The sequence below is a fragment of the Sphaerodactylus townsendi genome, linkage group LG07 (assembly GCF_021028975.2).
Source record: "Sphaerodactylus townsendi isolate TG3544 linkage group LG07, MPM_Stown_v2.3, whole genome shotgun sequence".
NCBI classification, from domain to species: Eukaryota; Metazoa; Chordata; class Lepidosauria; order Squamata; family Sphaerodactylidae; genus Sphaerodactylus; species Sphaerodactylus townsendi.
This window is the reverse complement of record NC_059431.1, coordinates 162,162-174,970: the sequence shown is the minus strand read 5'-3', so window position 1 is coordinate 174,970 and position 12,809 is coordinate 162,162. Positions and strand designations below refer to the sequence as shown.

General features: G+C 52.2%; 1 protein-coding gene across 1 annotated transcript in view; it reads left to right on the top strand.

Moving 5' to 3' along the window:
* Positions 1-12,448, top strand: part of NOL6 (nucleolar protein 6) — a 93,922-nt gene extending 81,474 nt beyond the window's left edge. The window contains exons 14-15 of the mRNA XM_048504709.1: positions 11,316-11,417; positions 12,070-12,448. Coding sequence (XP_048360666.1) covers positions 11,316-11,417; positions 12,070-12,219 — 252 coding nt within the window. The 3' untranslated portion in view covers positions 12,220-12,448. The remainder of the gene's footprint in view (positions 1-11,315; positions 11,418-12,069) is intronic.
* Positions 12,449-12,809: the final 361 nt, after the last annotated feature.

Sequence of the window (12,809 nt, the reverse complement as noted above, 5' to 3'; positions counted from 1 at the left end):
CTTGTTCTTCTTGTTCTTCTTGTTCTTGTTCTTGTTCTTCTTGTTCTTGTTCTTGTTCTTGTTCTTGTTCTTGTTCTTGTTCTTGTTCTTCTTCTTCTTCTTCTTCTTCTTGTTCTTCTTCTTGTTCTTCTTCTTGTTCTTCTTCTTGTTCTTGTTCTTGTTCTTGTTCTTCTTCTTCTTCTTCTTCTTCTTCTTCTTCTTCTTCTTCTTCTTCTTCTTCTTCTTCTTCTTCTTCTTCTTCTTCTTCTTCCAGTATTCCCCTCTCTTCCATTATGATCTGCACAACATGGAAGGTTAGGTTGAGTGGCCCAAGGTGTGACTGGCCCAGCAGATTTCCGTTGCGGGTTGGGGATTAAAACCTGGATGATCCCAGATCGTAGCCTAAGATTCTGGATGATCCCAGATTCTAACCACTATACCAGGGGTAGGGAACCTGCGGCTCTCCAGATGTTCAGGAACTACAATTCCCATCAGCCCCTGCCAGCATGGCCAATTGGGAGTAAGGGGTAAGCCCCTGCCAGCATGGCCAATTGGGAGTAAGGGGTGGCCAATTGGCCATGCTGACTGGGGCTGATGGGAATTGTAGTTCCTGAACATCTGGAGAGCCGCAGGTTCCCTACCCCTGCACTATACCATCCTGGCTGTGCACAGAGCCATATATGGCTTGTTCCCCCTTCCCGAGTCTTTCCTAAGAAGGGGCATTTTCCTCGTGAAACCACAAGAGACAATAAACAAGTATTTCTGGAGAAGCGTGGGGCTGCCTCTGACCGGGATGGCCTGTGTGTGAAAACCACAGCATGATTCAGACGCTGTGGAAATCCACAATCCAGACCGCATCCTTTGCTGGCCGAGAAACTTCCCTGCGATGAAAAGGAAGCAGAGCAGGATCAAACTGGTTCTCTCTGCGCGCGTGTGCACGTGGGGTGTGTTGCAAGACGAAGGCCAAAGCCTCCCTGCGCACCACCCAGCTTGGCAGCTTTTGGCGTGTTGCTGAGTTATCTTCGGCAAAAGGGCGCTTCTCTTCCTGATTTAATTGAATCCTCATTTTTCTCGGGTTGGGGTTCTTTGGTGACGACATCTCTGAAGCAACGTCTTTGTCCGTGTTGAGCAACTTGCTCCTTGTCTTTCAAAGCATATCCAAAGCTCTGTTTGCTTTAAAGCATATCGTGTTGTTTCTGGACATGGCCCACCCTAGCGGAGGGAGGGAAGGGAGTAAGGGCTGGCATGCAAGGGAGGGGAGGCAGGGGAGGGAGTAAGGGGTGGCATGCAAGGGAGGGGGGGGCCCGGCATCCGGACATGGCCCACCCACCCTAGCAGAGGGAGGGGAGGGAGGGTGGGGGAGGGGGCCCGGCATCCGGACATGGCCCACCCACCCTAGCAGAGGGAGGGGAGGGAGGGTGAGGGGTGGCATGCAAGGGAAGGGGAGGGAGTAAGGGGTGGCATGCAAGGGAGGGGGAGGGGGCCCAGCATCTGGACATGGCCCACCCACCCTAGCAGAGGGAGGGGAGGGAGGGTGAGGGGTGGCATGCAAGGGAAGGGGAGGGAGTAAGGGGTGGCATGCAAGGGAGGGGGAGGGGGCCCGGCATCCGGACATGGCCCACCCACCCTAGCAGAGGGAGGGGAGGGAGGGTGAAGGGTGGCATGCAAGGGAGGGGGAGGGGGAGGGGGCCCAGCATCTGGACATGGCCCACCCACCCTAGCAGAGGGAGGGGAGGGAGGGTGAAGGGTGGCATGCAAGGGAAGGGGAGGGAGTAAGGGGTGGCATGCAAGGGAGGGGGAGGGGGCCCGGCATCCGGACATGGCCCACCCACCCTAGCAGAGGGAGGGGAGGGAGGGTGAGGGGTGGCATGCAAGGGAGGGGAGGCAGGGGAGGGAGTAAGGGGTGGCATGCAAGGGAGGGGGAGGGGGCCCGGCATCCGGACATGGCCCACCCACCCTAGCAGAGGGAGGGGAGGGAGGGTGAGGGGTGGCATGCAAGGGAGGGGAGGCAGGGGAGGGAGTAAGGGGTGGCATGCAAGGGAGGGGGAGGGGGCCCAGCATCTGGACATGGCCCACCCACCCTCCCTAGCAGAGGGAGGGGAGGGAGGGTGAGGGGTGGCATGCAAGGGTGGGGAGGCAGGGAAGGGAGTAAGGGGTGGCATGCAAGGGAGGGGGAGGGGGCCCAGCATCTGGACATGGCCCACCCACCCTAGCAGAGGGAGGGGAGGGAGGGTGAGGGGTGGCATGCAAGGGAGGGGAGGCAGGGGAGGGAGGAAGGGGTGGCATGCAAGGGAGGGGGAGGGGGAGGGGGCCCGGCATCCGGACATGGCCCACCCACCCTAGCAGAGGGAGGGGAGGGAGGGTGAGGGGTGGCATGCAAGGGAGGGGAGGCAGGGGAGGGAGTAAGGGGTGGCATGCAAGGGAGGGGGAGGGGGAGGGGGCCCAGCATCTGGACATGGCCCACCCACCCTAGCAGAGGGAGGGGAGGGAGGGTGAGGGGTGGCATGCAAGGGAGGGGAGGCAGGGAAGGGAGTAAGGGGTGGCATGCAAGGGAGGGGGAGGGGGAGAGGGCCCAGCATCTGGACATGGCCCACCCACCCTAGCAGAGGGAGGGGAGGGAGGGTGAGGGGTGGCATGCAAGGGAGGGGAGGCAGGGGAGGGAGTAAGGGGTGGCATGCAAGGGATGGCCCACCCACCCTAGCAGAGGGAGGGGAGGGAGGGTGAGGGGTGGCATGCAAGGGAAGGGGAGGGGGCCCGGCATCCGGACATGGGCCCGCCACCCACCCTAGCAGAGGGAGGGGAGGGAGGGTGAGGGGTGGCATGCAAGGGAAGGGGAGGGAGTAAGGGGTGGCATGCAAGGGAGGGGGAGGGGGCCCGGCATCCGGACATGGCCCACCCACCCTAGCAGAGGGAGGGGAGGGAGGGTGAGGGGTGGCATGCAAGGGAGGGGAGGCAGGGGAGGGGGTAAGGGGTGGCTGGCAGGGGGGGGGGAGGGGGCCCGGCATCCGGATATGGCCCACCCACCCTAGCAGAGGGAGGGGAGGGAGGGAGAAGGGTGGCATGCAAGGGAAGGGGAGGGAGTAAGGGGTGGCATGCAAGGGAGGGGGAGGGGGCCCGGCATCTGGACATGGCCCACCCACCCTAGCAGAGGGAGGGGAGGGAGGATGAAGGGTGGCATGCAAGGGAAGGGGAGGGAGTAAGGGGTGGCATGCAAGGGAGGGGAGGGGCCCGGGTGATCTTAGGACATGGCCCGATCCTCCACCACACCTAGCAGAGGGGAGGGGAGGGAGGGGTGAGGGGTGGCAAGGGAGGGGAGGGGGGGGAGTAAGGGGTGGCACGTGCAAGTGGAGGGAGGAGGGGTGGCATCCAGGACATAGCCCAGACCCCACCCTAGCAGAGGGAGGGGAGGGAGGGTGAGGGGTGGCATGCAAGGGAGGGGAGGCAGGGGAGGGAGTAAGGGGTGGCATGCAAGGGAGGGGGAGGGGGCCCAGCATCTGGACATGGCCCACCCACCCTAGCAGAGGGAGGGAGGGAGGGTGAAAGAGGTGGCATGCAAGGGAAGAGGGAGGGAGTAGGGGTGGCATGCAAAGGGAGTGGGGAGGGGCCCCGGCATCCCGGACATGGCCCACCCACCCCAGGAGAGGGAGGGAGGGAGGGTGAGGGGTGGCATGCAAGGGAGGGGAGGCAGGGGAGGGAGTAAGGGGTGGCATGCAAGGGAGGGGGAGGGGGCCCAGCATCTGGACATGGCCCACCCACCCTAGCAGAGGGAGGGGAGGGAGGGTGAGGGGTGGCATGCAAGGGAGGGGAGGCAGGGGAGGGAGTAAGGGGTGGCATGCAAGGGAGGGGGAGGGGGAGGGGGCCCAGCATCTGGACATAGCCCACCCACCCTAGCAGAGGGAGGGGAGGGAGGGTGAGGGGTGGCATGCAAGGGAGGGGAGGCAGGGGAGGGAGTAAGGGGTGGCATGCAAGGGGGGGGGGGGGGGCCCGGCATCCGGACAGGGCCCCCCCCCCCTAGCAGAGGGAGGGGAGGGAGGGTGAGGGGTGGCATGCAAGGGAGGGGGAGGGGAGGGAGTAAGGGGTGGCATGCAAGGGAGGGGGAGGGGGCCCGGCATCCGGATATGGCCCACCCACCCTAGCAGAGGGAGGGGAGGGAGGGTGAAGGGTGGCATGCAAGGGAAGGGGAGGGAGTAAGGGGTGGAATGCAAGGGAGGGGGAGGGGGCCCGGCATCTGGACATGGCCCACCCACCCTAGCAGAGGGAGGGGAGGGAGGGTGAAGGGTGGCATGCAAGGGAAGGGGAGGGAGTAAGGGGTGGCATGCAAGGGAGGGGGAGGGGGCCCGGCATCTGGACATGGCCCACCCACCCTAGCGGAGGGAGGGAGAGGGGTGGCATGCACGGGGGGGAGAAAGGGGAATTCCATTCCTGGAGTCCTCTTTCCCTCTAAATTTCTCTTTAAAAACCCACTTTTCTGTGGGAAGCGCCCACTCTCCGCCCCATTGCCTTCCCCAAGCAAAACAAACCCGCCTTACCTGCGTGACACTCTTGGTCTCCCCTTCCCTTGGCTGCCTGACTTTAGACTGCCGGTTCTTCGAGGGCATAAAAACTGTTTTGCCAGACTCAGTTTGACTCTCAGTGAGTCCACCAAGTAGAGCGGGACGGTCATAGCCTTCTCCCCGGCATCTGGTACACCTGTTCTTTTCTGCCCATTATGGGGTTCACACGCCAGTCTTAGGGGCACTGTTTTTCCCCCCCATAATACTTTTTATTAATTTCCTTCTTTAAAAAACACATTGAACATAAAACATACATGAAACCATTGAAATACATAAGACATCAACAAATATTAACATGTAACAAATGACCCACATTTACAGTTACCCAAGCATAATCTATCCTACCCCAACTACCCATAAATAACACATAATTCAATACATCTAAATCAATTCAGTTACTTCACTATTCTTTGGTAATTTATTCTTTATCTTTAATAATCTTAAATATCTATACTATACTACCTTGTTTTTCATTCCATATTTTTAATATTTAACCTACAAATATACCTTGTATTTAATAATGCTATATGTCCTTCATATTTTAATTTAAATAAATTTCTTTTCTTATCTAAGCCCTTTCAATATCCCATAATCATGATTTTATCCCTTTTGTTGTGATGTAACTGCCCAATACTTATTGCTTTGGACTTCCCCTGTTAAGTAACTGAATCCATGTTTATTTTTCCCTTAATAAAGGTATATAATTTATTTTGTAATACAACTTTTTTGCAGATTAACTTATTGCAATATAATTTTGTAAACCATTTCATATTAGATATTCTTCAATCATTTTATCCTTTGAACTCTTTTCTAGATATATAATTAGCTTCCCCCACGTTTTCAAAACCTTTTCTCGTGGGAGTTCTTTCAATCTCGTCGATAATCTGTCCATATTTAGGTATTCTATAACTTCGGTCATCCATTCTTCTTTTGTTGGTGAAGCTTCATTCTTCCATACTTTGGCTATCCTCATCCTTGCAGCTGTAGATATATATAAAAATAAGTCAATATTAAGGTCCGGAATTTTCTTTATTCCTAATCCTAAAAGATATATTTCTGGAGCTAATTCAAATGATACCTTTGTTATCTTTTTCATTGTTAGGGGCACTGTTTAAGGGTGACTATGCCTTGTAAAGGACTGGGGACACTGAGATCCGGCCGGAGACTCCACCACACTCCGAGGCAGCCTATTCCACTGTCAAGGAGCCCTGACCCTCAGGAAGTTCTTCCTAACGTCTAGGTCAGTGGTGGCGAACCTATGGCACGGGTGCCAGAGGTGGCACTCAGAGCCCTCTCTGTGGGCATGCGCAAACAGACTGCCCCCCCCCCACATCTAGGCTGGCCTGGGCTGCTGGACTCGATTATTAGCATTAAACCTAAGACCCAGTTTTGGGGAAGCAGTGTAGGTAACCCTGTTAAACCCCACTGATTTTCATGCGAAGAACTAAAGCACGATCTTTTACCTGGGAGTAAGCTCGGTTGCTGGCACTAGGGCTTGCTTCTAAGAAAACCCTCCTAGGGTCGTGATTCACCTGTTGGAAGAGTTGCACGGTTGCTTCAAAGCAAAGCCACCCACTACCACCAAGCCTACTCCCGAGTAACGCATGCCTCGGAGCCCACCGTTTTTTCTAAACTAAAACCTCAGCGTTCAAGTTAAATTGCCGTGTGGGCACTTTGCGATAAATGAGTGGGTTTTGGGTTGCAGTTTGGGCACTCGGTCTCGAAAAGGTTCGCCATCACTGGTCTAGGTGGAACCTCTTTTCCTATAGTTTGAATCTATTTCTAGTCTCTGGAGCAGCAGAAAACAAGCTTGCTCCCTCTTCAACATGACATCCCTTTAAATATTTACACATGGTTATAATGTCGCCCCTTAACTTTCTCTTCTCCGGACTAGACATACCTAGGTCCCCCTAAGCTGCTCCTTGAAGGGCATGGATTCCAGACCTTCACCATTTTGGTTGCCCTCCTCTGGACCTGTCCCTGCTAGTCAATATGTTGCCGTGGCCATCAGCTTCCTGGGTGCTGTTCCAAAGAACACCCAAGTAGGCTCATAGCACAGGCACCGCCCAGATCGGGGCAAGTCTTTGTCCCGGTTGACGGATGGGGAGGGGTTCGCTCCCCAGGATCATTGAGAGAAACCTCCCAGTCTGGCACACAGTTGATGCTAGAAGTTGGCATACCCACGAAGTTGGCATACTCATGATTCAAACTCTTGATCCATCAAGGTCAGTATTGTCCAGCCAGGTGGGCAGTGGTTCTACAGGGTCTGAGACAGAGGAAGGCCTTTCGCATCACTTCCTGCCTGGTTCTTCTATCTGGAGATGCTGGGGGTTGAACCTAGGAGCAGCAGTGGCGTAGGAGGTTAAGAGCTCGTGTATCTAATCTGGAGGAACTGGGTTTGATTCCCAGCTCTGCCGCCTGAGCTGTGGAGGCTTATCTGGGGAATTCAGATTAGCCTGGGCACTCCCACACACGCCAGCTGGGTGACCTTGGGCTAGTCACAGCTTCTCGGAGCTCTCTCAGCCCCACCTACCTCACAGGGTGTTTGTTGTGAGGGGGGAAGGGCAAGGAGATTGTAAGCCCCTTTGAGTCTCCTGCAGGAGAGAAAGGGGGGATATAAATCCAAACTCCTCCTCCTCTTCTTCTTCTTTCTTCTTCTTCTTCTTCTTCTTCTTCTTCTTCTTCTTCTTCTCCTTCTCCTTCTCCTTCTCCTTCTCCTTCTCCTTCTCCTTCTCCTCCTCCTCCTCCTCCTCCTCCTCCTCCTCCTTCTCCTTCTCCTTCTCCTTCCTCATCATCATCATCATCATCTTCTTCTTCTTCTTCTTCTTCTTCTTCTTCTTCTTCTTCTTCTTCATCATCATCATCAAGCTGGGGCAGTGCAGAAAAATATTCCCTCTCCCAGCCCACTTTAATGCACGCACGGCCTCTTCAACACAAGCTTAACATTACTTTATTCGTAAAATTGCTTTCCGTAATGGTTTGCTGGATGTCAAAGGGAGATCTTAATACACTCTACATTAACCCGGATTTGACCGTCATGGGATTTGCGCAGATTTATGTAGACGTGGGTGGCTGGCAGGGGGATTACAGGAACAAAAGAGAAACCTTTCCTGAAGCCACTGACTTTTAGGAGGAGCATAACCAATTTGCCAAAATGTGTCTGGGCAGACCTGGCTTGAACACACACCCCGCCGCTGGGACGCTTTGCCAGCTGTCAATCACGTGCAGCCTGTCGCTTGGTTTTCCACTGTAGCAGAGCAGGCCAAAATGATGGCTGCGGGGTTTTGCGGCCTCCACGCCAGGTCTGTCAAATTGCCAGACTGACTACCCCTTCTACAGATGGTTCCAGAGAATCTGAATTTCAGCTATCCCTTTTCGTGTCTTTTCCCCAGTGAAGCATCCCTGGGGGAAACAGGAGGCGTGAGCTCCAGAGACTAGGACAAGACATAATGGATTCAAAGTGCAGGAAAAGTGATTCCACCTAAACAACAGCAGCAGCAGCAGCAGCAGCAGGAGGAGTTGGAGGAGGAGTTGGAGGAGGAGGAGTTGAAGGAGTTTGGATTTATATCCCCCCTTTCTCTCCTGTAGGAGACTCAAAGGGGCTGACAATCTCCTTGCCCTTCCCCCCTCACAACAAACACCCTGTGAGGTGGGTGGGGCCGAGAGAGCTCCGAGAAGCTGTGACTAGCCCAAGGTCACCCAGCTGCCGTGTGTGGGAGTGCCCAGGCTAATCTGAATTCCCCAGAGAAGCCTCCACAGCTCAGGCGGCAGAGCTGGGAATCAAACCCGGTTCCTCCAGATTAGATACACGAGCTCTTAACCTCCTGCGCCACTGCTGCTCCTGTTAATAGGAATAAATCCCTGTTAATAGGAAAAGTCTGCTGCATCCTTATATAAGCATTGCCAAAATTCTTGTTTTTAGACTAGGAAGAATTTTAGATTTAGGAAGAACTTCCTGACATTCAGAGCTGTTCGACAGTGGAATTCACCACCTTGGAGCGTGGTGGAGTCTCCTTCTTTGGTGGCTTTTAAAACAGAGGCTGGACGGCCATCTGTCAGGAGTGCTTTGAGTCTTCCTTCAAGGAAGTGGCCCTTGTGGTCTCTTCCAGCCCTATCATTGTATATCACCTCCTGCCTGGGGTTTTTTTTAGCTGGAGATGCCGGGGATCGAACCTGGCACCTTCTGCATGCCAAGCGGACGCTGTCCCATTGAGCCACAGATGTTGGCATTGCCGGTTAGAGGGGCTGGGGAGTGGGTGATGTGAAAGACCTCTGCCAGAGACCCTGGAGAGTTGATTTCAGAGGAGGATACTGTGTTAGATGGAGCAAGAGTTCTGACTCAGTACAGGAGAGCTCCATGCGTTCACTTTGAGTCTTATTCGGAGATTCTGCCCAACCTGTAAGTTGCAGGCCAGTTGGCAGTTTGCTCCCTGCCAAGAGGATATCATGTCGAAGAGGGAGCAAAGCTTGTTTTCTGCTGCCTCAGATACTAGGACACGGAGTAATGGATTCAAGGTGAAAGAAAAGAGATTCCACCTAAACATTAGGAAGAACTGGGGTGCTGTGTGGTTTCCGGGCTGTATGGCCGTGTTCTAGCAGCATTCTCTCCTGACGTTTCGCCTGCATCTGTGGCTGGCATCTTCAGAGGATCTTCTGAAGATGCCAGCCACAGGCGAAACGTCAGGAGAGAATGCTGCTAGAACATGGCCATACAGCCCGGAAACTACACAGCACCCCAGTGATTCCGGCCATGAAAGCCTTCGACAATACATTAGGAAGAACTTCCTGACTATCAGGGCTGTACGACGGTGGCATCCACTGCCTCGGAGAGGGGTGGAGTCATCTTCTTTGGAGGTTTTTAGAGAGAGGCTGGATGAACATCTGTCGGAAGTGCTTCGATTGTGTGTTCCTGGGTTGGACTTGGTGGCCCTTGTGGTCTCTTCCAACTCGATGATTCTAAGAGTGTGGAGTAATTCTGCATCGGACTGCACCACAAACACAGCGGTGGCTCTTTCAGAAATCAGCGGACTTGCACTGATTTTTATTAGCTTACATTGGAGTCTCACTGTATGGGACTGTACTGTTTGTTAAATTTCTTCAATGTGGTCTCCTTTATCCAAGAAGAGCAGCATGGAAAATCTTAACAGACTGTAAAATGGAGCGGCTTTAAAGAAATAACTTTGCCATTTAAAAAATCCCTGTTAATAGGAAAAGTCTGCTGCATCCTTATATAAGCATTGCCAGCATTCTTGTTTTTAGACTTAATTATCTTGGACTGTTCTGGTGGCCATCGGCAGATGAGGGATCAGTTTGGACTTTGCTATTATTCCCCCCCTCCCCGCCGTCCCCCCTCCCCGTCCAAACCCCTCCTCTCAATGTTGCAGTGATACTCCCTTATCTATTTGGAAACTTCTCTTAGACCAGGGGTCTTCAAACGGTGGCCCTCCAGGTGTTCATGGACTACAATTCCCATCAGCCCCTGCCAGCATGGCCAAGTGGTAGGGCTCATGGGAATTGCAGTCTATGAACATCTGGAGGGCCATAGTTTGAAGACCCCTGACTTAGACTCATTCCGCACATGCAGAATAATGCACTTTCAAACTGCTTTCAGTGCTCTTTGAAGCTGTGCGGAATGGCAAAATCCACTTGCAAACAGTTGTGAAAGTGTATTGTCGAAGGCTTTCACGGCCGGAATCACTTGGGTGCTGTGTGGTTTCCGGGCTGTATGGCCGTGTTCTAGCAGCCTTCTCTCCAGTTGTGAAAGTGGTTTGAGAACGCATTCTCTCCAGTTGTGAAAGTGGTTTGAGAACGCATTATTTTGTGTGTGCGGAAGGGGCCTATGATTCTGTCTGGCTACTACAGGGATGTAACTGACTATAATGGCACCCAGGACCAGCGGAGCTGGTCACCTCGCCCACCATTTGGTCAGGCCTCTTCTTGGAAATCTACTTCCTAGCATGTGAAAAGTAGCTCAGTCTCTGTATTTAGCAACAGCTAGGTTTACAGTAATTTAAAATGCAAAGTATTAAAATGCAAAGTGCGCAGTAAAATAAAATTGAGATTGAACGCGCAGATCAAATTTATGAAGCTAGAATTGAATCCCACAGCCCGATCACCCAGTTTAAAACAAGCAGCAGTCTAAATTTTAGATGCATGCACAATAAAATTCCTAAAACTAGAACTGAAATCCACAGTAAACTAACGAATCACACAGTAAACTAAGTAGCAGTCTAAATTTTAGATGCATACACAATGAAATTCCTAAAGCTAGAACTGAAATCCACAGTAAACTAAGTAGCAGTCTAAATTTTAGATGCATGCACAATAAAATTCATGAAACTAGAACTGAATTTCACAGCCAAATCACCCAGTAAAATAAGCAGCAGACCTAAAATCCAGAACGTATTGATTTATTATTTATTAAATCGTTGATGTCTTTCCTCTGGGTTCAAGGAAGTTGACATTAGTAGTTAATTTATTAAATGCGCTAGATCGGGCTGGTGGAAACGGGAGCGCCTCAGAAGGCGATGGGCTCCAGTGCTGCGGGGCTATGTGCATGCAGGGTCAGCCTCTACCCGCACCGTCTCTGAGTTGCACAAAGGTGACCATCTGGTCACCTTACCTTAGATACAATTGGAATTATTGTGGGGGGGGGGGGAGTTGTGAGTTGCAGTAGCAATCTTGGGCTAGATAAATGAAATCCTGGTTTGAATTGTTTTAATTCAGTTTATCTCAAGATGAAGCTTGATAGCCAAGTTGAACGGCCACCCTCTTTTCTTCCAGGAGGCCTTTGGAGACCTTGCGTTGTTCTTCTATGACAAGCACGGAGGAGAGGTGATTGGAGTCCTCTGGAAGCCTTCCAGCTTTGCGCCACAGCCCTTCAAGGTAAGGTCTCGCCCTGGGATATGGGGCCTCCCTCTTTCCTTACCTCTCTAGGAACTACAGGGGGCCTCACTTCTTCTTTTCCTCTCTATGAACTGTAGGGGGCTTCTCCTTCCTTACCTCTCTGGGAATTATAGGGGTCATGTATGGATGGAGCACCTCCTGTCCCCAAATACTTACTGTGGGTATGACATGGCAGGGATTTAAGGATGCATGTTAGGATTGACAAGATCAGAGCAGGGTGGAAATAAGTTTGTAAGCCACTTTGAGACACCTTAAAGATGGAGAAAGCGAGATATAAAACCCCTTCTTCTTCTTCTTCTTCTTCTTCTTCTTCTTCTTCTTCTTCTTCTTCTTCTTCTTCTTCTTCTTCTTCTTCTTCTTCTTCTTCTTCTTCTTCTTCTTCTTCTTCTTCTTCTTCTTCTTCTTCTTCTTCTTCTTCTCCTTCTTCTTCTCCTTCTTCTCCTTCTCCTCCTCCTCCTCCTCCTCCTCCTCCTCCTTCTTCTCCTTCTCCTCCTCCTCCTCCTCCTTCTTCTCCTTCTCCTCCTCCTCCTCCTCCTCCTCCTCCTCCTCCTCCTCCTCCTCCTCTCAGTTATCCAGCCTCCATGACTCAATTTGAAAGTCATTTTGCCATGTTTGTTGCTTTCCATCACAGGCATCCACCATGAGAGGAAGAATGATGCTGATGTCTAGCTCAGAATCGCTGATGGTTCCCAATGTGACAGCTATTTTAGAAGACTTTGAGGTCTTGGGAGAAGGGCTTGTCAAAGCGGTGGAGGCCCGGACAGAGAAATGGTCCATTTAGAACCTTCTGGAACTCCACGACATGTCAAGGCCTCTGCTCCGGGAGCCCAGGGCGTGTCCTGACTCATAACATTTCACTTCAGGATTCTCTTACAAGGAAAGAATTTTTATTACACAGCAAGATCTCATAATCCTGTTTGTCATGTACGTTCAACCCTGACTTTTGTGATAAAAAGGACTGTGTTTTTTGTAGAGAAAATCTATTAAAACGTTTGACTCTCGAGGCCAAAGAAATCATTTGTGAAGCGGCTCCTTCATTGTGTGGAATTCTAATGGAAGCCATGTTGCCTCCAAAACTAGTCAGGTGTCCTGGAGGCTAATTTTGCTTGGGGGTAGCAAAATTAACACTCATTGTTTAGGAGAGCTTGCTTGCCATCATGAGATGGTGTGTGACCGGGGTCCGCAGCCTTTTGAGCCTGTGGACACCTTTGGAACAAGAGCAAAAGCCCACATGGTGTAGTGGTTAAGAGCAGTGGACTCTAATTCAAAGAACCGGGTTTGATTGAGTGGTGGACTCCGAACCAGATTTGTTTCCCCACTCCTATATTCTTGCCGGGTGATCTTGGGCTCTCAGTCACAGTTCTCTCAGAA